Source organism: Balaenoptera borealis, assembly GCF_965194805.1.
Source record: "Balaenoptera borealis genome assembly, chromosome: 4".
NCBI classification, from domain to species: domain Eukaryota; kingdom Metazoa; phylum Chordata; class Mammalia; order Artiodactyla; family Balaenopteridae; genus Balaenoptera; species Balaenoptera borealis.
This window is the reverse complement of record NC_138861.1, coordinates 9548447-9574576: the sequence shown is the minus strand read 5'-3', so window position 1 is coordinate 9574576 and position 26130 is coordinate 9548447. Positions and strand designations below refer to the sequence as shown.

The 26130-nt window shown below is 41.1% G+C and overlaps 2 protein-coding genes across 13 annotated transcripts in view; both read left to right on the top strand.

Moving 5' to 3' along the window:
* The first annotated feature begins 369 nt into the window (after positions 1-369).
* PPM1K (protein phosphatase, Mg2+/Mn2+ dependent 1K) lies at positions 370-22981 on the top strand. 2 transcript variants are annotated; one of them, XM_082391756.1, is made up of 7 exons: positions 370-526; positions 6226-6739; positions 8031-8131; positions 15244-15409; positions 15567-15711; positions 17035-17169; positions 19277-22981. In XM_082391756.1, the coding sequence occupies exons 2-7, from the start codon at positions 6300-6302 to the stop codon at positions 19406-19408; spliced, it is 1119 nt and encodes a 372-aa protein (XP_082247882.1). In that variant the 5' UTR covers positions 370-526; positions 6226-6299; the 3' UTR covers positions 19409-22981. The 2 variants fall into 2 exon arrangements, with proteins under 2 accessions (XP_082247882.1, XP_082247883.1); XM_082391757.1 differs by lacking the exon at positions 370-526 and adding an exon at positions 1025-1256.
* A 1878-nt stretch (positions 22982-24859) lies between these two features.
* The window catches only part of ABCG2 (ATP binding cassette subfamily G member 2 (JR blood group)), a 164490-nt gene continuing 163219 nt past the window's right edge, over positions 24860-26130 (top strand). For 2 of the 11 annotated variants that reach the window (XR_014244544.1, XM_082391683.1), the window contains exons 1-2: positions 24860-25268; positions 25928-26075. The gene's annotated coding sequence lies outside the window, so the exon portion shown is untranslated. The remainder of the gene's footprint in view (positions 25269-25927; positions 26076-26130) is intronic. The other 9 variants (XM_082391674.1, XM_082391686.1, XM_082391679.1 and 6 more) reach the window with 8 other exon arrangements.

Genomic DNA, 26130 nt, shown 5'->3' with positions numbered 1-26130 from the left:
TCACTACCGCTCCACTGCCCCAAGTGACACACCTTCTCTCCTCAACCCCCTGGCGAGGTACCAAATTTCTCGACCTCACCCACCGCCGAGGCGCTCCCTCATTGGCCAGAGCGCCACGGCCTTCGGAAGGGCCGACATCCCCGCGAGCCACCACTGGCCCAAGTCGACGTCGATCTGCGGCGCGCTGCTGAAAGTCAGCCAAGTCCAACTGCCCTTGCGGGGAGGCTCGGTCCCGTCAGAACCTGTGATTGGCTGCGACCGAGAGCCCGGGAGGCGGGCGCGCCTCGTTGCTGAGCGCGGATTGGTCGGAGCTGCCATCAGTCAGCAGGAACAGACTTCTCCCCTCTCCATCTGGCAGCTGCCCGAGAAAAATTCTCGAGAATTTCCAGCAGATGAGCCAGTGGCTGTGCTAACTGCTTGCTCCAGCGACTGGAAACATCGGAGAAGGCAGCCTTATTTACAGAAAACCCCTCTCCCGCCCTCCGTTAGCTAATTAAAATTTTTCCAGGGGCATTGCCATCACGAGGTAAGAGCCTGGAGAGTGTACTTCATTTATTTAACCGTTTATGATACTTACGGACGCGGGCACAGCCCACTGCTCCCGGTCCGCGGAATGGAGGGTAAACGGAGGAGGGTTCCCCAGGGAGGGCAGGGGAGCGGAAATATCTGTTTTGTTCCCCAGCCCCTTCAGTCCGAGCCCGGCGGTCAGTGCCTGGGTTCTCTGTGCGCAGCTTGCTTTCTTTTCGAGGTCTGGAGCAGCATGTCCGGGCGGGGCCCACCTTGGCGGAGCCACCGGCTGCCGGCATTTCCTGCGGAGCCTGCGCGCTCGGCCTGAACTTGACTGCGAGCTGGAGGCTCCTGCCGAGCGAGGGTGGTGGGCCGGCCTGGAAGGAGGGAGGGGACCATGGAAGGGTCGATGGACGGGAAGCAGGGGCCGCCCGCCCTCGCTTGCCTTTAGCGAGGCCCCGAGTCGCCTAGCCCCAACCCCCGGACGCGAGGATGCTGCGGGGGTCAGCGTCTTGTCGCCGCTGCAGCTGCGGCCGGGCCGAGGGAGACGTGGCGGCGGCCGGAATCTGTCCGCGGAGACTGTGGTTGGGAGGCGGGGACCGGGCGGCGGAAGGTGCGCGAGGGAACCCAGCCGGCCGCAGTGCCGCGCGCCGCGCCGGCGGGAGGCTGCGCTCGCTGCGGTGTATCGCCCTGGGTCGCTCAGCTGTCCGGGCCAGCGAGCCAAGCCCAGGATCCCGAACTGTCCAAGGGTGAGCTTTTCAGGGGATCGGAGGAGAGAAGGATGCAGAGCCCTGGCTGGGGTCGATCTGAGGACGTGGGTCTTGCTTTGCCAAGAGCGCACTATAATCTCAAGGCCTTGAGGCTGCTGACGTCTTCTTTCGCAGCCGCTGTCTGTAGATTAGAGATTTCCCAGGAGATGACAAAGGCGAGACTCCGGGTGGCAACAGCCAGGGAATTTGGAGTCTCTAAAGCTCCACCGGCCTTTCAGAGCTTCAGACTGGGAGCCTCTCCGGTCCTTGCACACTCCGCCAGTGCGGAGGAAAGAAGGAGGTGGTCGGCGCTTTCAGAATTGGGCAGCTAGGGTAACAGATGATGATGGTCTTGAAAGACAGCGATAGTGTCGTAGTCTAGGGGGAAAAAAGTCTCAGTTATAATTTTTCAGGATTTTTTTCTTGCAACCTTAGTCGGTTTCTGTTGGTCACCAACAGAGGCACCTACTTCCCTTGACTGGAATCTTAGAGAAGAAGAGGGGGAGAGGTGCTGGTGATAGAACGTAAAGGAAAATTCTTCTTCTTTATTTTTTAAATTTACTGAAAATTTAATGTGTAGATCTCACCGTTGTATTAGGTGCTCTAGAGGAAATGAAAAAGCATAAAATACACACCTTATACTCAGTTGTTCTGGAAAATTCTTCTTAAATGAACGTTTGGAATATGGTCTGTATCCACATTAACTGAAATGTTTTACAAGATATTTATGGAATTAGAATGATGAATACTTTTCATTGTTCCCATGTTCTTTTCTCTATTCACACATCCAAATACATATGTTCACATCAAACCTAAGAGGAGTCCTTGGAGGTTTCTGTTGTTTTTGTTTCCTCCCTCATGTAGACTAGTAGATTTTCTTTCCTTCCTCCTAGCAGGGTACTGGTAAAGAGGATATTGGAGTCCAAATTTCCTGAAATACATTCTGGAGGTTTCCATAATATTTGAATTGATTGGGATGAATTTTTTTTTCTGGAGTGGTTAAAGAATTATTTTAAGAATATTAAAATTGCCTGTGTTTCCATTGTGTAAGTTACTGATATAAAGATACCTGAGTGCCACTTTATAATGGGCAAATGTGAATACTTCGTTAAATATTTTTGCTAGAGGGATAAATCTAAGCAAGTTTCAGTAGTACTGATCCTTAGAACTCCTGAGTAATTTTGGCATGTGCTTAACATGACAGCAAGAAACTGGACTTCTTACCTGCTTTCAACAGTCAGGAGCAGTTTAACTCAAATCCCAAGTGCACGCTGCTGCCAGAGGCTGTGAGCGCCTCCGTTTTCCAAAAGTACATTTGGACAGCTCCAAGGTGTTTAAATCATTGCGGGATTATAAAATTGGAATAAGATGAAAATGTAAAATAGGCATAGCAATCTTGTAGCTGTATATGTGGCTTTTCTTCATCACTCCCCCCCCCTTTTATTTTTAAACAAAGTGTATACTTCAGAAGTTTACTACAAACCAAATGCTTTTTTTTTTTTTTTTTTTTTTTTTTCCCCTTTCTGATGCTTTTCACCTGAGATTTCCTACTCCCAGGACGTGGCTTTTCACCAGCGCTCTACTGTGGAATCTCTATGTCTACTCTTGTGGACTCACAACTTATTTCATTTAACCCTCTTTGCTGAGAATCCCCCCTGCTAGTCAGCGTTGTTCAATCAGGGGTCAACTTTGTTCAATTGTCAGAGTTCTGTGTCAGGACTTTAAAGTATCAGATTAACCAAAGCATTGAGGAGGAGGAAGATGGAGGCCTGGTCACACAAATGAATGTTAAAATGATGAAAATGGAAAGTATTTTCAGCGTTTATTTATTGTCAGTATGTAGAATATATGCAGGCTCACACTCACACGTTTTAAAAAATTCATGTGATTAAAGTAAATCATGAGCCATACATTTCGTTTTGATTGGGGTGTAAAAGAGAATTTGGAAAACAGTTTGGCCTAGGTGGAAGACTGTCCATTTTTTCTCCTTACTTTATATGACTATTAGTATAGCTAGGCTGCTTATATAAATAACCTGCTCTGTAGCTAGGATTCCAATCAAGTTATTTGTCTTTATTTTCTTGCTTAGCCTAGTTTTTAAATTTTATTTTTGCTAGTAGAATATAATGTGCAGCATAATGTGTTCTTGGGCTCTTGGTTCATTTAACTTTTCCTCTGACATTTTTGTGTCTTCAAATGTCTTTCAAGCAGAATTACTTCTGCCCTTTGACTCTTCTGGATTACTTTGACTTTCAAAGACTGAATGTAAATGTTCAAATGAAAATAAGCTAGCCTTGATTTCCGATTGAGAGATTGACATAAAGGGTTCCTGAATAACTATTTTTGGTTTGCAGAATGATAAACCCATGCCCATTTTTAATTGCTGAACTGACATATAATAAAAATATTTCTTAGGTGTTTGTCAGTTTGTTCTCTACCATTTTTGTTATAAAGAACACTTTTTTTTAAAAGGCTTTTGTTTTTTCCCCACAGTATAAATTCTACTTGCTAGTCAGCGCCTCGTCATTTCCAGGGCATGGGGCGGTGGGGGGGGTGGGCTATGACGGCTGATTTGTAGTTTGAAGCTCTGAAGGAAACTTCTTGATGTGCAGGTTTAATTCAAAGCTGTTCTTTAGCTTGGGAACACAGGTCCTCTTTGAGTTGTTCCCTCAGATTAGTAATGGTTTAGTTATATTGCGTAAGGCGAAGGAGACTGAACCACTTCTTTAGACACTCGCCTGCTTGCATAAGTGACGCCGACCTTGTTTTGTAAACTGGCAATATATCTGGGTTACATTTCATCTACCCCAATAGCCAATAGTATGCCTTAAAGTAAATATTTTCCTGTGACTATTCTGCTTACTATCTGAGATGATTGTATAAATAAGGAATGAGGAAGGAGGCCAGGTTGAAGACTGATTTTACTTTATGCAGGCTTCAAGAAACTGCTCAAGCTGCATGTTTTCATTCTTAAATAATGTTTCCAGTGGATATATGTTCCCTGATATGAGTGCAGCTCTGTTCATTTTATTTATTTTACTTTTGGAAGAGAGAGAGAGAGAAAAAAAAAAAAAAGACAAGAGTATCCTAGAAGAGCTGCAGAAAACTTAATATTTACTAGTTTGGAATTCTAGAACTCTTGCTTAAAGTAGGTGTGTCACTACAGAGTGGCACAAGGCTGAGTATGGTGTACATGCTTTGGACTGAAGCCAAAAGAATAGTACTTTGCTAATTTCTGGTGCACTCTTCAAATGTGAATGTTTTCTAATAAACATATTTAAAGTTTTATTTTTTCTATAACAGAAAGCTGCTTTGTGAATTATCTCCATCAAGAATTAGTACGTAGTTCTCTTACTTGCTAGATTGTATTATACTTTGAAAGTTCTCCACAAGTTTACCTTTATTTGACACAGTTTTTGGTTTTGAATAACATACAACCTTCAGACAGAAGCAAAGGAGTAAACACCTCTTTTTTTTGGTAATGGGATGTGGTTTCCCTTTGATAACCGGAGGTGCTACGTCTCCCCCGACCCCAGTACTGTCATAAAAGAAGTGAGTTTCAGGCTTTAGTACATGCTATTAGCTAAAAGGCCAAGAGGGGACGGCCTCCTAAGTCTTTTGCGACCCATTAATAGTTTGGGAGGCCATTTTCCTTCTAAATTCTGAGAAGGCAGGGCTCAGATGACTTGCATTGCTTAGGTATCCAAGGGCGTGCTTTGGAACCTCATTCCGTTCCTTCTGCTGCTTTACTTACTGAAAGGAGTAATGGTCCTTCCTACACACAGCTAGACTGATGTCCAAAAACTTATTTGAAAGTGATTGTTTCAAATCTGTAATGCATTTTCTTGTAGATGGATTCAAGCTGGGCTTTTTGTGTGTGTTCATGTGTGCCTTTTGGGGAGATACATTTTTTTCAAATTCATTTTTTTATTGTGAAACAATTCTAACGTGCAGTTGAGAATAATATAACACCTGTATACCCTCCGCCGGCATTATCAAATCGTCACATTGTGCTATTTTTTACAGTTGGTTTTTAATTCATAAAGTAACGGAACGAAACACTATAGAGACGAATTTCTGCTTAGAACCTTATTTGTATGGCAGACTGCCAGAAACACAGCCCTTCCTGCAGGGGTGTAGGAATTTCCGCTGCAAAGGCCCAGGGGAGGCTTTCGGACGAGCTTCAGCTGTTAATGTAAATGCATAGATCAGTGGCTCATAAATCAGGGCTGCTTGTCGCACGCGCAGTTCCCCCCAGTTCCTGAGATCACACACATGAGAGGCACACACCTTGTGCCTCTGGCACGTGTTTGCACGAGCCAACTTACATTAACCAGAATAATAAAGTTTAGTAAGTTGAGAAATCTTAAACTGAACTGAGATCCTAGATGGTATCTTTGCCAAAACTTGGGCACTCTCTTGAGTACAAAACTATCATAAATATTCTATTAACCAGTTTTTTTTAAATTTCTAACTCTCGCAAGAGACTTTGTTATTGTTAATATTTTTCCCCACCTTTTCTTCAGAGCAATGGAGTTGATGAAGGGAAGACTATTTAGTTACACCTGTTTTCTATATTCTCGCTACTCAAAAGTGTGGGCCTGCCCGACCAGCAACTTGTGTGCGGGACCAGGGAGCTGGTTTGAAATACGGCATCTCAGGCCTCACCTGACAGACGGAATCAGAATTTACATTTTAGCAAGATCCCCAAGTGATTGTAGGTTGAAGTTGGAGAAGCACTTGTTCTTTGTGAGCTGTGCACGTTGTCAAAGTTTTACAGAATTTAAACCCTGTGAATGGGGTAGGTAAATCAATTCTTTTTTGATCCACTATTCTTAGAAGTAGGCTGTTAAGTGCCACCTTTACAGACTTCATCCTTGGTACTATCTAACGATGTATCAGTTACATTTGAGATTACTGATGGAGTCTCTCTCTCTCTCTCTCTCTCTCTCTGTTTCTTTCCACTCAGTTGCATCGTTTCTCTGGAAGGCAGCCCACTGCAGTTCCATTGACCTTTCCCTCATTCCTGAGTCCTCTGGAGTTATGTCAACAGCTGCCTTACTTACTTTGGTTAGAAGTGGTGGGAACCAGGTGCGGAGGAGAGCGCTGCTCAGCGCCCGCCTGCTGCAGGACGACAGGCGGGTGACGCCCACGTGCCACAGCTCCACTTCGGCGACCAGGTGCTCCCGGTTTGACCCTGATGGTAGCGGACGACCAGCCACGTGGGATAATTTTGGCATCTGGGACAACCGCATCGATGAGCCGATTCTGCTGCCACCCAGCATTAAGTACGGCAAGCCGATTCCCAAAGTCAGCTTGGCGAACGTGGGCTGCGCCTCGCAGATTGGCAAACGAAAAGAGAACGAAGACCGCTTTGGCTTTGCTCAGCTGACAGACGAAGTCCTGTACTTTGCAGTGTATGATGGCCATGGCGGACCTGCGGCGGCCGACTTCTGTCACACCCACATGGAGAAATGCATCCTGTACGTACAAATGATACAATGACGTTCACTCTTTGCAGTGTGCCTTATGCTTCCTGTTTAAACTTTCACCTTTTGGCTGAGACATTCACTGTTTTTTGTTTGTTTGTTTGTCTGTTTTACGTATGTACGTAGGTATGTATGGCTGCGTTGGGTCTTCGTTGCTGTGTGCAGGCTTTCTCTAGTTGCGGCGAGCGGGGGTTACTCTTCGTTGCGGTGCACAGGCTTCTCACTGTGGTGGCTTCTCTTGTTGCGGAGCATGGGCTCCAGGCGCACGGGCTTCAGTAGTTGTGGCGTGCAGGCTCAGTAGTTGTGGCACACGTGCTTAGTTGCTCCGCGGCATGTGGGATCTTCCCGGACCGGGGCTTGAACCCCTGTCCCCTGCGTTGGCAAGCAGATTCTTAACCACTGTGCCACCAGGGAAGTCCCAACATTCACTGTTAGGGTAGTTATTTGAGTGCTTTCACACGATTGTTTTATGAATAAGCAGTTGCTCAAGCATGCCAGTTATCACAGATGATTATTACCACTTCAGAAATATGTATGTTTTAACAATTCCCTTGGTGAGAGCACTGACCAGAATCTGCAGCACTTGACTTGTGATCATTTCAAGTGAATTAACATAACAAAGTACATGATCTCATGTCCTCTGAGAATCTATGAGTAGCATTTACTCCTATCAGTGCAGGGCACGTAGTGCTTCAATAAGTGGTAATTATTCTTTCAAGTGGTGTGAGTAGCTTGGAATACTTGTTGAAAATAGCTTTAGATGATTGGCATTAGAATGGGGAAAATGCTTTGAATGAGGGTGCTTTGGAGCTCTTTAAAGAGTTTATTTACCGCAATTATTATTAATGTATTTTTGAGGGTTGCACTACTGCTAGAATTAAAAGAGGAGGAGAACATGCGACAGTCATGACCGTGTGACTCTTCTTCCCAAGCATAGTTATTCATACCGTTCATCAGTTGATTTATATATATTTTGCCTTATTCCACAAAGGAACTCAGTGGCTTAAATTTAATATAAAGGAACTCTTGACTTCTCAGGGTTGTGATAGTGAGGATTAATTTTTTAAGGATGGAGACTTGGGCTTTTATTTTATTGTTTTTAAAGGCTTATCTCTGTGCCTGATTCTTTCTCAATTTGATTCGTTAATATGTGGATCTTAAGCCTCTGAAAGGCAAGCCACGGAGATCCATTGTATGGAATGACTGCTAGCTGGAGGGACCAAGAGGAAGGCTAGAAACCTATTGTCAAATGATTGTTTGGGGCTCTTTTTTCCTCTCCACGAAGGGATTTGCTTCCTAAGGAGGAGAACTTGGAAACTGTGTTGACCTTGGCTTTTCTAGAAATAGATAAAGCCTTTGCAAGGCACGCCCACCTGTCTGCTGATGGTAAGTAAAGCAATCTCTTTCCTTACTGTCCTGGGGCATTTCAGGGAAAAAGGAAACACTTTAAGCCCTTTAGGGGTGGGAATTTTAATGTAAGTTTATTTGTAAGGATGCTTATGTTGAAAATGATTTTTTAAATGAAGAATCACTTCAAATGTTATTTGGAATCCAAACTAAATCCACTTTTAAATGAAATATATTGGAGATTGTTTTAGAAATTGGAGCTCCAAAATGGTTCTGATATTGAATTTCAATTTTAAAAAGATTAAAAAACATTTTTTAATCTGTTTGATTGCTTGTTTTACGGGCAAGAGGTCCGTACTGTGAGAGGGTTTATTTTTTAGAGGAATCTGATGAGCAAGTGCTGAAATTCACTATAGGGTATAATCTCATCTAGCCAGAGAATAAATGTCCACACCAGAAGAAAATTGCTAATTGGTCCTCAATAGAAAAGGACAATGGCTAATATTCACTACTCTGTAAAATTAGAAGGAAGATATTTTTTTCTTCCATTTCTTAAAAAAAAGCTTGATCTTGCAGCTTTCCTGTGGTAACTAGTTGACATTTTTTGTATTTGTTAAACACAAGGCCATGTCAGCTGAATTTTAGAATTTGTGTACCGTATGACCTTACATTTTGAAAGTAAAATGTTTCTGATTTTGACTAAATTTATCAAAACCATTTTAGGAAAATGTAGCTGATGTTTTTTGGTTAGCTGGCCCCCCAATTTATTGCTCAGAAAGTTAATCTTGAAAACTTCTGCAGCAACCATTTAAATGTATGCATATAGACCTCATAACCGATTTGAAAATGAATCATGCAGTAACATTAATCTGTGTTTTGTTCATCCTTTTGTTTAAAGGAGGTCAAAGTGTACCACAGCAATATTATTTTTATAATTTTCAGTTGGAGCGCGTAGGGCTGCAGATTCTCGCCATTTCGCAGATAAGGAAGTGAAACTCAGAGAGAGGTAAAAGGTCAATTGCAGAGTTAGGGCTGAGATCTTCCTGGCACCCACCGTGGCCTCTCTCATGGGCACATTTAATGATGAGTATTGGAGACGATGACTCTAGGATGGGTCTATTTGCCATTTTAAGAAGTTCTTCCTCCTCTTTGTCGAGAACCTTATCACCATCATACTTCTCCAAAAAGCATTAGGGTCCACTCTCTTTGTTCAGTTCAGGGATTTATTTTCTCGTTTGTAGATTAGTCAGGCCCATTTTTTCTGCTTCGTTCCTTTGGACTTTTTTCCCGCCTTCCAGCTGGCCCCTCACCTCGTGAAAATAAGGGTTGAGAGACGGTAGTGTTAGCATAAGATTCTGTACTTGCTCCTCGTGGGTAAAACATACAAAAGTGAAGAGATTCTGTACTGGTTCCCCGTGGGTAAAACACACGAAAGTGAAGAAGACATCAAAACACTTTCTTATAGTTGTATTTTTATAACGCTGAATATTGGTATGCTCTTATCTCATCCATAAGGAGGTCGGCTGTGTATCACACCACGAAGTTTATCGGCCGGCCGTAGTGCAGGTGGTGTGCCCCAGCTGTTGTGTAAATAGGTAGAGCTCACTGGGCAAGGTTTTCAGAAAGGAATGTTCAAGTTTACCATGGGAATGTGGCCAACAGTCAAAAACCATTAACCCTTCACGGGTGCAGTCAGCCCTTTTGTAAAGGATCTACTTGACGAAGATGCTTAAAACAGTGATAGATTTGGTATAAAATGTGAGAGTACTCCTTTCATTTATTAAATAATAAATTACAGTTAAAGGGAATTTCAAACTTAGGGAGAGAATTGACTTAACTTGCCTACCTTAAAAGAACCTTTCTAAAGATACCTTTCTCACATTGATTCAGTTGTGCAAAGAAATTAATCATAAAAATGTACTTCATTTCTAATAATGAAATGAAAATGTATTTATTTAACTTAGTTCCTCTGTCACATACTTTGAGTTAATGATCTCAGACCTTTCATAAGATATTCTAAAATTTATTTTTCATTTAATGGCCATTTGCTTGCAAGTATAATGGAGCATGACAGAATGATGCTTCGTGTACTACTAAAAGAAAAAGAAAGGGTCTGTTATGACTGTTGTTCTTAAGTCTTACTTTGGATGCATTCTTATAGATCAATTAGTCTGTGTTTTTTTTTTAAGTAAGTATTTTGAGAACAACTTTAAATTTATTCTTAATCAGTTACCAAGGCTTTCAAAGGTGGCAAAAATTGCCTTTTGATATTTGGGGGCTATTTTATCAAATATATTAAAGCCACTAAAGATGGGATGCTGTATGTTGTTTAACCTTTCAATATGTGGATTTAAAAAAAGACGTGTACCACTTCAGATTTCAAAGTTATTATTTAAATTAAAAAACATTTTTTAGTTTTTAGTAAGAACTGAAGCAGTATCAGTATTATAAGAGCGAATAATATTCTTTTTGGCATAGCTGTGAGTAGGACCGATGCTAGTTAAATAAAATTGTGAAGTAAGTGCAGTTTGCCCTCTCCAATTTCTTTCACCTTTTCTTTTAGCATCAGCTCCATTTTCCCTCCTTGAACCCTTTCTGTGATCAGCTTGAGGGCAGGGGCCATGGCTTATTCATTTTTGAATCTCTAGGGTTCAGCACCCTGTAGAGAGTCTGGAAGGTACTAAATAATTATTTGGACTAAACTGATCTCCACTGCCTACTCTTTCTTACCAAAGTTATTATAACTTATTCCTTGATTATCCTATAGCTGATTTAACCGAATTATTAATATAATGTATATATTTTAATGAGTTATCACTTCTAGGGGGGATTTGAGTTTTGAGTAAGGAAAGCTGAAAAGAGATTGGTTAAACCATAGGAATGAATCACTAATGCTGGAATTTCAGGTAGGGAAGAGTGCCCCACGTCATACTGTTAGCTTTCTCAAAAGAAAGTGAAAATAATGAAGTGAAAATAAAACACTCTCTTCTTTTTAATTAAGACTTTCATCCAATATCTGCATAAAATACTTCAAATTATCTCGTTAGCATTTAAAATATTTACTATTTCAGTTTAAAATGGGGGTAGTTTGAGGAGAATAAAATCAGGATGCCACTTATCAAGAAACAGCCCTTAAGAAATTGCTGGCTATTTTTATTGATTTGTTGTAGATGCATTTTCAATTTACCCTTATTTACAAATAGCTAATTTCATCATCATCTTTGAATATTTTGTATTCATTTTATTCCAGTCATGTGTATTTTTACAATTAATGAAACCAGCCAGTAAGTTCAAATGATGTCCCATTAGTCTATTGTTTAATGAACAAATTGTCACTTAAACCAGATGGTAGAAAACTTAGATGATATCCTATATATCCGATAAACTCTTCGAAGTGTTTCTAGATTGCTTAAGATTTGAAAGCAACAAAGCTCCCCAAGAGACAAATGGATCAAAAAGAGAAGACTTGCTCTGACGTTCAGAGTGGGAGACGTTGGTGGCAGCATTGTGAGTCTCATTGGAAACTTCCATGCTCTTCATGTTACTTGATCTCTTTATGGAAGAATTAAACTAAAAAATAACCAGTGTGAGAAATGCAATGTTTTTGATTTCCCTTCTCATGTTGGAGGCAGCCAAAAGCAAAAAAATAGGGACAGCATTGAAGAGATATTCTTATTGTGCTGTTACTGCTTCAACTTGTTACTGATTTAGTGTTTATGATTCATACATGTCTAGAATGCCCATTTTTGATAAACATTGAAACTGTATTGGTTTATACATATTATTTTTTACACAGTTAAATAATTACTGGGGGGGGGTTATACTTTGAAAAGTACAGCTTTTACTCTTTATGTTGCCATTCAAAATCTTGATCATTTTTCTTTTGATATATTGACCTGCAACACTGGAGGAAAGAGAGAGCTGCAGAAACTCCCATTTTATGAATTACATAAAATTGTAAACATTCATTAGCGCTCAAGAGCCTTGCTAGCCTTTATTTAAACAATTAATTTAAACTAATCATCTACTCAAAAAATGCCTTCTAGATACTAAAATCCCTGCATTTAGCGCCATTAACAAATAAGTCACTCCTTATATCTGGTATAGGAGGTGCTTTGATTCCTTCTTGATTTATATTTAAATCCCAGTAATTTGGTGGTATACTGTAGTTTACATCCTCTCTGGTATGCTTGTCAGATACGAACTATTCAGTGCTCTACCCATGAATTCCCATGAATTTTCCCTTTTGGAACTGAGACAGTTCTGATATTGATACCAAACAAATTTACAGTGCATTTTTTTCAACTCAGTAAAGGTACTGATTTACTCTTCAAGACTGACTGACTGACTGTGTGTGTGTGTGCATGAGTATGTAGATGTGTGTCTGTGTCACCACAATATGTGTCTTGGTACACATACATTTGTATATAGGTTTTCCTACCTTGGGAAGCCACAAAACTAAGAAGCGTTGCTCTGTGATGAAAAACAGACTCAACTACAAAATACCATCAACTTGGGCAAACTGAGTTTTGGAATCATTGATTTGGCATCTCCCGGAATATTATATAATTTGCTAGTGAAAGTTTCACCAAAATAAAACCCTTCCCCTTACTTTGCAGCTCTTTCTCTACCCTCCCCTGTGTTGCAGGTTTGTAATGTTTGAGCGCAATTCCTGGGTGAATTTCCTCTTTGCCTCTGTGCGTGTTATTTGTGGCAGAGAACTGTGCCCGGTCAGCAGCTCTAGACCTGGAGCCCGTGGACACTATATGCTGGGCTTCAGTGGAAAGAGAGATCTGCTTAATTTTGTCCCAGGTGAAGGAGTCCAGCGGTTCCTAGCCTGGACTACTGGAAGGTTCCCACATCCTGTTTGTCCCATTAGTTGAGATGACTTGCAGTAGAAAATGTCCAGTGAGTGTTAAGAACTTATTGAAAGATGTCTTAGTTTTATAGTTTTGTTGTTAGGGAAAAAAGTGAGAATTTTTACTTCCATGTTAAATGCAAATAAATGCTGATTTAATATTTATATTCTTAGATGCTTAGCAAACCAGAATCAACAGTTTTGAAAACTTTCCCATACATCCTGGGATTTTGGAACTGTGAAGTCGGGTTGGTTAAAAACTCAAGCTCTTTTAAATTCCCATATGGCAGAGCCATGAATTATAATCCTAAGCAGCTAAACTTGAAGTTTTCGTTTATGAAGTTTTAACTCTTGTTGTAGCCAATGAAAAACCACTTTTAAGAAAAAGCTGCTCCTGGGACTTCCCTGGTGGTTAAGACTCCGAGCTTGCACCACAGGGAACACCAGTTCGATCCCTGGTCAGGGAACTAAGATCCCACATGCTGCTGTGTAGCGCGGCCAAAAAAAGAAAAAAAGAAAAGACAAAAGCTGTTCCTGACAGTTTAAACAAAGGAGAATAAATACTAAACTCCCTGGACAGGTAGCATCTGAGTAAACGCCTGTGTTTTCTCGCCTGGCTCTTCTAATCATTTGAAAAGATTACAGAGGTGAAACTGTAAAGCTTCCCTTGTATAATGTTCTGGGACACTCACAAGTTGACATTTGTAATATCAACATCACTGATACACTAAAACGTTTGTGTTGTACAACAACGACATGTAATGTATTTTAGTTTTGCCAAGATGATACTACTTTGGCACAGCAGTTCCAAAATCAAAAGAGATAAATGGGAAGATAGTGCAACCTATAAATGCTTGTTCTCCATAAAGTAAATTCGGCACGGATATAGAAGATTAAGCAGGGTTTATTCATGTTTTTTTCCATTTTCCTCTTCTGATTAAAGCAGGCATTTTAATATACTGATTGGAAAATACATGCATATATATCTTTCCAAAATGCATTACTGCTGTTTTTAAAATTGTCTTAAAAAAAAAAATGGGAAAGACTGAGCCTCAGTCAGTCAACAGCACTTCATTTTTCCTAAATCTGCCTTTGAAGTCAAAATCATCTTTAGGTGATCACCTGAATATTTTACTTAGATGCTTTAAAGAATTAACCATGTTACTGAAGATAATACCTGCTTTAAATGCTATCTTTTTTGATTTTTTCTATTTCCTTTCCTTTTTAGCCCATAATTTCACAGTATTCTCACTTTGACAAGGCTCAATGCACCCTCAAAAACTTTAATAAGTGGTAAAGAACTTAGGGCAGACACTGTTAGAATACACCAAAGAAAGATGCAAAAATGCACTTTGGATTGGATGGAGGAAATAGCGGTGACCTCCAGCCAAGCAACATGTAATTTTGTTATTGGTCAGAGGAAATTAATATTCTTGGAGTGCTCTGGGCCCAGGGCTTGACCACAGGACTGGCACTTGGCAGAACTGTCCTGCATTTGGGGACAGACTGATTGTTTTAGATCCCGCTGGAACTACAAGTGTGAACTATACCAAGTTTATGGGAAACTAGAATGAATTTCGTTCCCTGCCCTCCAGATTTACTCCTAATATAATGACGGCTGTACCTTTGTTTCATGTCTGGGGAGGACAAAGAAGAAAAGAATGTGGACCTTTGATCATTTTAGGATTTTTTTTTTTTTTTTTTTTTTTTTGGTGAACATTTGTAAAATTAAAACAGGTGTAGAAGGAAAGAATGTAAAATATAGTACTTGAAGAGCCCATGGTGCACTTGGCATATCTTGCTTATTTAGCCTGTTAACTGATAATAATTTCCCACGATAGGGGTACGAAATGGAAGAAAAAAGCTGAGTGTATAGACCTTAGAAAAGTTGGCTTGCCTGAATGGGCTCTGTAGACCCAAATCATCCTGCCATATTAGCCAATCTAATTAAAATGTAACACCCTTAATACCAACACCTGATGTACACACAAAGGAGTAATAATGATCCATTCAAGTGAACCCCACTGTATAGAAATAGAAGCCCTTTGGAGACAGTGATGCACTTTTTACCAAATTAGGTTAGCGTGGGGCCTTGTTACTGAAGAAAATACCTCTTTCTCTGCATGCTCTTACTTACGTAGTTCATTTGCATTTTATTTGCATAGCTCTAGTTAAATTAGAATGATACATTTCAGCATTAGCTTAACATGCCTGTGCTTTATCTTGCAATAAAAACTCCATACCCAGTCATGTGACTGTCACTGACCTGTACTCTTTTTCATCATGTTTGCAGCGACCCTTCTGACCTCTGGGACTACCGCAACAGTAGCCCTTTTGCGAGATGGTATTGAACTGGTTGTAGCCAGTGTTGGGGATAGCCGAGCTATTTTGTGCAGAAAAGGAAAACCCATGAAGCTGACAATCGACCACACTCCAGAAAGAAAAGATGAAAAAGAAAGGTACCACCTCCACTGGTCAATCTTTCTATAAGGATGGTATTCATATAGTTCAAGATAGAAATAAAACCTTGCATTTTAAACTGATTTTATGCTTAAGTTTAACAGAGCCTTGGTTTTCTGGGTATCATAGCATAGTCTTTTAACTTTTTTTGACCAGGATTAAGAAATGTGGCGGTTTTGTAGCTTGGAATAGTTTGGGACAGCCTCACGTGAACGGCAGACTCGCGATGACCAGGAGTCTTGGAGATCTGGATCTTAAAACCAGCGGTGTGATAGCAGAACCGGAAACAAAGAGGATTAAGGTAAGAAAGGACGTGCAAACCCTTGATACACAGGCGAGGAATGAATGCAGGATTGTCTCCAGCCGCAGGCTTTCTTGGAAGCCTTAACTGAAGCCAGAGTGACTTTTATTCTTAGTTTTTGAAAAAATATCTATTTATTTATTTATTTATTTATTGTTTCGGGGCTGCGTCGGGTCTTACTTGTGGCGCTTGGGATCTTTTCGTTGCGGCACGCAGGCTCTTCCTCGCGGTGCGTGGGCTCCTCTCTCGTTGTGGCGCTCGGGCCCCAGAGAGCATGGTCTCAGTAGTTGCGGCGCACGGGCTTAGTTGCCCCGTGGCATGCGGGATCTCAGTTCCCCGACCAGGGATTGAACCCGCATCCCCTGCATTGGAAGGCGGATTCTTAACCACTGGACCGCCAGGGAAGCCCCCAGAATGGCTTTTAAAAAGAAGCTATTAATGGAAGGATAGATAAACTTTTCAGAGAAAATAAGATAGTACTTTCCTGGCCTAACGTGTGACGAAGTGTTGGCTTTGTCTCACCCTGCTGTGGAATGTGCCCGGAAGCATCACGGAACTGCCCTTCCTCACCTGCACCTCGTCATTCAGCGTCACCCTCCCTTGGAAGCTGAGCCTGACTTCCTTTTTCCACCAAGCTAAATAATTGTCCCACCTCCCTTCCTGTGACATCTTCTGCTTGCTGCTAATCATTGCCCCCATTACGCTACACTTCCCCCGGCATACACCCAGTGGTGAGCTGACACTTCACTGTGCAACCCCCCGCCTGCTCTAGTACCTGGCACATTACAGTGTAGGCCCCCAGTAATGGCAGCAAATGATTGTTAATTTATGGAACAATTTTATGTCTTATAGATAGCCCACTTATATTCATTTCGTCTAACAAATACTTACATAGCAGTTTACTGTGTGCCAGGCTCTGTTCAAAATAGCTACTCCTACCCCATTTTACAGAGAAAACAAATCTGGAGCATATACACTTCAACCTACCTATGTTTGCCCAGTTGAAAAAGGTGGGTTTCACACCCAGGAAGCCTGGCCCCAGAGAAGTGCTCTCAGCCGTTACATCAAGCTGCCTGTCAGCATTTAGCTCTCTGGCTTCTGCCTCCATGGTGTTACTAAGTAAGTGTTAGGTTTGTCCTCCCTGACTGATGCTAAATGTTGCTATTTTTGCCCTAAATGCAGGCCTTCCATTTTCACTCTGTTTGCCTACAAGCTCTGAAACACGGATGACCACTCAGAAAACAGATAAAATTGTTGAATTATGAAGATTCTTCTAAGGCTGAGCCTAGTTTATAAATCCTATGCATTTGGTTCTGATTGCAGCTACATCATGCTGATGACAGCTTCCTGGTCCTCACTACAGATGGAATTAACTTCATGGTAAACAGTCAAGAGATTTGTGACTTCGTCAATCAATGCCATGATCCCAATGAAGCAGCCCATGCAGTTACTGAACAGGTGACACAGCAGAGCTTCTGCTAGAGAAGTCCCAGGGCGGGGAGGAGAGAACAAAGCCAGGTGCAGGTTTCGGTGCAGCCTGGAGGGGCCACCACTGACTGGAGATTTCTTTGAAATCTTGTGTTTTAGCTTTAGTAGTACATTGAATTTTACACTTGACTCCATAATATTTCCAATTAAAAATTTTTTTACAATTCTTCCAAGTAGTTAAGTAAAATTAATATGCCAAGGAAATGAGCTACGTTTATTTTTTGGCTTTGTACACATTTTGAAATGATAGTAACAGCATTGGTAAATTATAACATTAGCAAATACTAATGTCACTGTGTGTCAGGCACTCTTCTATTCATATGTATTTAACTCATGTAATCATCGTGATAACCCTCTGAGGCTGGAGCTAGAATTATCCCTTCTTCACAAAGGAAGAGGGCAGAGACACAGAGGCTGAGACATTAAGTAACTTACTCAAGATGGCAAGATTGTCACGTTGCAGAACTGCTCTTCAAACCCAGACAGCCGAGCTCCTGAATCCAACCACTAGACCATTTTAAACTAGACTGCTCCACATGAATATCCAATATAGAAACACTACAGCATAGTCAATTTCTGGCTTTGAAAAATGGGTGTGTAAAAACAAACAAATACAAAAAGGTGTATGGATGAGTGGTATGTCGGTGTGCCAGTCAGAGCTAAAATTTGGAAGCTGGATAATATCCAGTAAAAAAAAATGTAAAATTTCCATGTGTTAATACTCTGTTTGGATAAATAGCTCTTTTTTTTTTTTTTTTTTTACTTTATTTATTTTATTTATTTATTTTTGTCTGCATTGGGTCTTCATTGCTGCATGCAGGCTTTCTCCAGTTGTGGCGAGCAGGGGCTACTCTTTGCTGTGGTGCACGGGCTTCTCATTGCGGTGGCTTCTCTTTGTTGCAGAGCATGGGCTCTAGGTGCGCGGGCTTCAGTAGTTGTGGCTCACAGGATCAGTAGTTGCGGCTCGCGGGATCAGTAGTTGTGGCTCGCGGGCTCTAGAGAGCAGGCTCAGTAGTTGTGGCACATGGGCTTAGTTGCTCCGCGGCACGTGGGATCTTCCTGGACTAGGGCTCGAACCCATGTTCCCTGCACTGGCAGGCAGATTCTCAACCACTGTGCCACCAGGGAAGCCCCTATATCACATATTTTTTATCAATCTTTTTCTTCAGAGTTTTGACCTCAGGCTCTGAGGTATTTTCTTTTTTTTTAATAAATAAATTTATTTATTTATTTTTGGCTGCGTTGTGTCTTCGTTGTTGTGCGTGGGCTTTCTCTAGTTGCGGCGAGCAGGAACTACTCTTAGTTGTGTTGCGCGGGCTTCTCATTGCGGTGGCTTCTCTTGAGGAGGACGGGCTCTAGGTGCGCGGGCTTCAGTAGTTGTGGCATGCAGGCTCAGTAGTTGTGGCTCGCGGGCTCTAGAGCGCAGGCTCAATAGTTGTGGCACATGGCTTAGTTGCTCCGCAGCATGTGGGAATCTTCCCGGACCAGGGATCGAACCCAGGAAGTCCCAGGCTCTGAGGTCTTTTGAAGTACATTTGCTGTAATCCCAAGCACTTATTAATGCTGACTATATAATTTGCTGTTTGCATTAGTTCCTAAAATTGATTTATAATTCCACTGTAGGAAGTTTAGTTTATGCCAATTTTCTGTTTTGTGTAGACTGTAATAAACTTTCTTACAGTTTTCTATCTTTATACACATCCATTTCCTTAGGTTATTATTTCTTTAAGCTAAATTCCTAGGAGCAGAATTGCTAGGTAAGAGCTAACACTGAATCCTTAGCCCCGCATTAGTGCCTATGCTAAATGCTTTACATGTGTTTTCTTCTTCAGGAGCTACATATCTTGTACCTTAGTCTACTGGTGTATTTATTGCCAAAACTGCTACAGTGGCATATAGTTAATACAGTTGTTTGGGACATCAGTTATCCTATATGCAATTGATACAAACCACTGTGAAATAATTGCGTTAGTCACTATGTTTTAAACCAGTTTGGCCTTCCAGAGAAAGGCTGATTCCTTTTTGTACAGACTCTGATTTCCATTGTTCATCTCTTCCTTCCTGCCGTAACTTGCAGGCAATACAGTATGGTACTGAAGATAACACTACTGCAGTAGTAGTGCCTTTTGGTGCTTGGGGAAAATACAAGACCTCTGAAATCAACTTCTCATTCAGCAGAAGCTTCGCCTCCAGTGGACGATGGGCCTGATCACTTGCTGGGACTCGGAGTTTCTGTGCAGTTTTTCACTGATTGTGTCAAGAAACTGATAAGATTTTAAAAAGTCGACTGTACCAAGGTGACCCTAGGACTCACTAGATCAGTACACAAATCACTATAAACTTAGTAACCATCTACATAGTAGTTTTTCATAAGTACCTGTCATATTTATGTTCAACTAACTGTACATAACTCAGTATAAATACGTGTAATTCAGCTATTGTGAATGAGTCTCTGAGTGAGCAAATGAAAAATGGTTATGATACACTTGCTGAGTGTTAAATTTCTAAATTTCTATATGAATTTCTTTTGATCATTTCTGATCTTTATTCATTTGACCAGGTTCTTGGCCTTCAAGTTCTTCAAAACTAGTCAGTATTTTGACAGCTACTCAATGGTTATCTGCAAGTGTTTATTTTTAATAACTGTACCAAGCAGTAAGTATGAAAACTGAGTTCTCTGTTACTGTATTTTGCACTCTGGATCACCTACTGGTGAATGTAACAATGCAAAAGAAATTAATTCAGCTAACATGACACTGCTAAGCTGTATACATATGTACAACAGTGCACTTACGTATTTCAACTGTGTCCCCAGGTCTCTCCTGCCCCCAGTCAATTCATTCCTGTTTTTCTGTAGGTAAGAATGCTATATAGCTATGACCCTTCCCTCATATCAGAAAAGAATGTCCAGGCTAAGAGTTCTTTGGTCAAAGCTATACAGAGTTACATACTGACAGTATCAAGTATTTTGTATAACTTTTCCATTTGTTATCTCGAATTCTCTGTTTTGTGTTTTGTATACAGTATGTTTATATCACTTTTTGTATAGAGTAAGCAAGTCGGATAATTTGTCAGTAAAAATAATCCCACATTGACTGATAACTGCTACAGACATAGCTTGAGGTTTATGTCTCCTTTTTCTAAGACTCCTAAGAAAGAATAAATCTTAAAAAAAAAAAGCGCCTTATCTATTCCAGCTTGCTATGTAATTTAGGAGTATAAAACTATATTTCCTTATATCTGTGTGTCAGTTTGCTGTTAAAATGTGAATCTCTAAGTGTGTGTATGGAATTACATCTGCAGTTTATTTCTGCGGACAGTGTAAATTTGTTGTATGTGTAGGTGTATGTACATATGTATATTTTAGACTAATGGACAAAGAAAGGGAACAATCCTGCATAGCTCCTTCACCAGTTAGCTTTCAATTATTGATATGTTTATCTCTAGGAACTCTTGACAAACTGAGGGAAGTTTCAGAGTGGAGAACCAATGGTTACTGGGAGATAAGGAAAGAGATTAAAAATGGCTGTAGGAGATATTTTGTGGTGGGTAACTTATGTGGAAAAACCTAGGAACAGAACAGCATTTGAAGCTACATTGCTATATTGTAATTTGCATATAAAATAATAGGATGTGAGAAAAATACTGAAGTGTTAAGAACGACGTGGAGTTCTGTGGAAACAAAAGAAAAACCAAAACGATAAAGTTGATGTACCTTCAACTCTTAGTTTTCAGGTTGACTTTTCTTTTAAGTTTTACTCAAGGCTTATTAGAAGGAAGAGGGCACAACATCAATATTCACATCTCACCTGTTTGGGAATGGAAGAAAATAAATCTTGAGTTTTCCTGCCTGTATTAATCAGGAATTATCCTTTGGAAAAAAGTGGTATGGAAATATTTCAAGGTTTTTTTTTTTTTTCCAAGAAAGTTTGGTAAAAGAAAGAAAAACATTACAAGAAAGGATACGGTCTCCTATTCATTGCCTGGGAAGTGAGGAACCAAAGGTAGGCTAAGAAACCTGGAAAACTTTCTCCCTCTTTCTGAGTGGGGTCTTGGGACATAAACATGGAAGCTACATTTAGGAGTATGGAGAGTTTCCAAACTAACAAGCAAACAGAAACTCTAAAGCACAAGATGACCTTCTAAAAATGTAGGTTTTATTTTTGTTTTGAATTCTTCACATTGCTATTCCTTTCTTTCACTTTAAAAAAACAAGCGTGGGAGTGATGTTGTTGACTTCAGAGGTTTAAGAGTCACTGACGCATTGGGTGGATTGCCATCTGTGACAAAGAAGAATTTGTAGGACATGCAGGCCTTGGTCTGGAGTGGATTTTGCTCTGCTCAACCTGAAAGTTTTTAAAACCTGAAACTAGTCAGCTTTGACTAAATCATAAAAACACACTAGTGTCTGTTTTTCAAGCCACAATGTTGAAGTATAACTTATAGATTATTATAATCCATAAAAGATAAGCATACACGTATTAGGCTTCTAAGTCTATTACTGGGAATTACGCAAATAGTAGTGGAACAAAAGGGCTGTTCTAAATCGTTTTTTAGTTATAACTGTGAATTTGCCATGTGGCTGTTACCATGTGGGTATAGGTATGGTGTAAATTATATTAATGTAATTAAACTTAAATCAACTGTATTTATGTTTGCCTTTCATTTATATGTAGTATATAAATCATCTTTCTAAAATGTGTTGCCTAACTTCATTTGCCATCATTGATTTGGCAAAATCGTCTTAAAATCATTGTGATTTTTCACAAGTATAAATTCTTAAGTACCTTATATATTCAAGTGTAAATGCAGTCCTGCTTTCCATCAACTATTTGTTACAGACCCTTGTGTTAAGTGCGTCAAAGTTTTATGCACTTTTTCTGAAAAAATAAAGTTTTGGCAGGATCAGTTTTGAATTTCTGTACTGTATGATGGGAATTGCTTACTTTGAAGAATTGTTAGCATGTAATTTAAATAGAAATTATTTTTTCTAAGTGGAATTTAATTTTTTTTTAAACCAATCTTGGCAGAGAATGAGTAGGCCTATACTAACTCTTCAGTATCAGACAGGACATTTAGTTTTCTTTCTAAGAATGGACAAGGATTTAATTTCACAGTAATATTATAATAAGAAAATGCTTCAAGGTGCAGTGGGGGAAGGGATGGTTAAAGTTTAGCATTGAACCCTTAAACACAAACATGTATTTGTATTTTCCTTTAGCACTTCAGTTCACATACCCGTGTCTGTACAAAGTGACATAAAATTCTGGTTGGGTTACGTTTTATTGCATTTATTATATTCACTTATCTGGATGACTTCAGCAGAAATAAAAAGTCATGTCTTTAGAAGCCAAACTGTGATGACCTGCCTGTTGCTTTTGGCATCTGGAATGAGACCGCTTGACTCTCTGGCAGCTCCCCTTGGTTGTTAGATGGTTGAAATGGTCCACTGATGGTCATATTGCGCATTCTAGGCTGTGAAGTCATGGTGTTGTTCCATCTCCAAGAATGACTCTTCTTCCACTGGATTCCTGTACAGAATTTAGCAGTTTGCTGTCTCCCAAATTAGTTTCTGCTAAAGTGCTCTTGTGCACATTTGTTTTATAATTTACCAAAGTACTAATTGGGTGTATAGCACTTCTGGAGTTGGCTGATGTAATTGCTGCTTTGACCATTGTTTTAAAAGTATGTATTAGAGTAACCGTAAGCATCCTAAAATCATATCTCAGTGTTCAAAGCAACATTTAAATAAAGTACATGCATTAAACACTTTAAAATCAAACTGTGTTTATTTGGCATCCAGACTTTCCAATATTTATTATGTGACCCTGTGAACACTGATGTAAAGGAGTCAATGAATGTTTGGAAATTTTTTAGCAGCCAAATCCTGGCTGTTTGCAAAATTAATGTGAAGAATCTTTGAAAACATTATATACACACTTAACTATTCAGATCTTTTCGATTTGATTGAAAACAAGATTTATCTCTCATTTCCCTCTTCCAAAATATTTGTTGGTACATAAGAAGAAAATGGTTGCGATTTCTACAATATATTGCCTGTGGTATATTTTACTGCAGCATTTCCATGTATTAAAAATTAGAAACAAGTGTTCAGTGGGAACTCAGCAATATGCATTTAATGTAAGCAATTTTTAATGTCCTGCCAATGATTGAATAAAATGTCATAGTTGCAATCTTTCAGCACAAGGATCTCTTCTAGAGTATCCCCTGAAGGTAACTTGGTAAACTCCATGGTGGCAGAGATCTATTTCATTTTGTTCAGACTCCTGACCTAGCACTTTTTATACGTTCATCAGTGAGGATAAAATGTTTGCTAAATCAGTGAGTCAATGCATTGAATTACATTTTTATTAATTTTATGTTAGTGGGGAAATGGACATTAGATATCTTAAATAATAAGCCAAACATAGTCTTTAATCGTGAAGGAATATTTAACCTCTTTTGGTGTTTCCTTAAGACAATGATCAGTTATGCCTTGTAACGTATAAGTTAGTATAAATATGGTTCAGAATCTTGTTCAGAACAAAACCTAAAGAGCAGTGCTGCGTGGATGACTGTAATTTTGTTTCTTTTAAAAGGTGGAGGAAGGGATATGAATATTAAGGGTCTTTGATGTGCTATGCTCTTTTGCATATATTATCTCATTTAATCTTAACAACCATACAGGGAAGTCTTTCTAATTATCATTTTTTATAGATGAAGAAATGAAGCCTTTAAGTAGCTAATAATAGCAAGGTCCAATCCAGACCCCTTTGACTTCAAAGTCTGTTTCTTCTCTTACCATACCTCCTTTATACACTAGCAAAAGCAAAACCAATTCACTGCTATCCAACAGCTATTCACATCCATCTGCAGAAGGCTGTCTGGTGGACATGAAAAAGAGTCACATGGACACGATCCAGAAACTAACTCAGTGGATGAATGAACGTTAATAGAGGCAGTAACTGAGCATTTGTCACCTAAAACTAGGGTAGAGAACTAAATGACGTCCCAGCAAAGAGTATAACTGGGGAGCAAGTGAAGAATGAACAGAATAATGCTTTAAACAGTACAGGGTTTAGATGGTCACTTATGGAAGTCCAATAAGTCAGTTTACCAACGGTAAGCATTTTTTGAGAACCTACTGCATATGTCTAAATGACACTAGGGTGGGTCTAGCAGGGCTTGGGGCTAGTGGTTGATAATATCCCTAGAACTTTGTCAGGAGACCGACAAGCGAGGAAAGTGAGTTATACCAGAAGGATATCAGTGTTCACCTGGACAGGTGAAGCCAAGATGTATGGAGCCAAGAGAGATCTAACCAGTGAAGTCACTGAGCCTTTGTTCACACGTCAAGGGTAGGTTCTTTCAAGGGCCAGGAGACTGAACGTCATATGTCTTAAGAGGCAGGCGGCCAAAGGCAGGACCGGTTACATATTTCGTGCCAAATGACAATGCCAGGTCCTTATTCAAGACAGCAACTGCAGAGCACTAAACCAAGCAGGGGGCCCCTCTAACAGCTGGGTCCTGTGCAGCTGTACAGGTCGTGCACCCATAACCAGAAGGAAAATACTCTGTAAGAGCAAATGCAGCAAAAGAAGGGAGCACGTTCATTGCACACCCAAGGCCTTTCACCAGACCTGCGGCGCCTGAAAGCCGGTCCGAACAGCTCGCTGCCCTTCCCGTCCCGCTTTGTCGCTCACTTCCTCCTCCCGTTCCTTCCTTCGTCCCTTGCTTTCCCCCCCCCCCGCGGCGGCTGCGCCGGCCTGACAGCGAATCTGCCGCGAACCCCGAAGCTGCGCGAACCGCCCGCCGCGCCGCCCGCCGGCCCCGCCTCCTCCCGGCTCTTCCTTCCTCCGTGCGCCCCCGGCGGGGCCGGCGGAACGGGCCGCGGCCCCCGAACGTTCACCGGCGATGGGAGGCCGGCCGTTCGGGAAGAGGACGTGACTGTCGGCGGCGAGGAGGCGCTCTTCTGCCCGGGGAAGCGCCTGGAGCGGAGAGCCGGTGAGGGCTGGCCCCTGGCGGTGTCCCCGCAGCCGGGGGGCTGCGGTAGTTCCTCAGTCCGGGAGGTAGGTTCTGGGCAGCACAACACAGCGTTTGCTGGGCACTAACTCCGCTTTGCAGCTAAAACTCAAGAGACCGAGGGATGGGTCTGAGGTTCCGCTGCCGTTTCTGTCCAGCCCAAACCCTCATTCCCAGGCACTGCCCTGTTCGTAGCTCTTGCTTAAATGTTCGGCCTGGGTGGCCATGTGTGTCCCAACTGACACTTCTTGCTGTTTGGACGACAGGATCCTGAATAGAGCCAATCCTTAGCTCTAGTCAACAACCAGTGAGATTCCTTCAAAAGTCTGTACTAAGGGATGGACCGGCTCTCTGGCTGTATAATGGGAGGAGCTAGGTTTGAGAGATCGTGCCAACTGGCAGGGCCATTTCTAGATAATGTGCACACTTTTGACTTTGCAGAGAGCACATACTTCCCCAGAGGGGGACGGACGAGAGGAGGGAAGAGCTGCCTTCATCCCAGCAGAGTCTCAGTTCCAACCCATGGCTAGTTTGAGAGGATTTCTGTACAGGCCCAAACTCCTACAGATAACAAAACACAAAAAGCAGCTACCTGAGGGTGCTGGCTAGGAATTCAAACCCAGCCCTATTTCATCCCAAAGTTAATTATTTTCCACCACCACCAAAGTCAGGTAAGGTTAATAAGTACTTATGTATTAATAATTAGGTGGAAAAAAATTCCAGAAGGGACCTGAGAACGCTGCAGCTGTTCACTGGAAACCAGGAGGAATAGAATAATTGGAAAATGTGTCAGGGGAAGAAGGAGAGGACATAGTAAAAGCACATCAAGACTAAGACCAAGACCAAGGCAAAAGGTAACCAAACTCTTAGACCACATTCCTGACTACATTTGAGGCTGCTACTTCCACA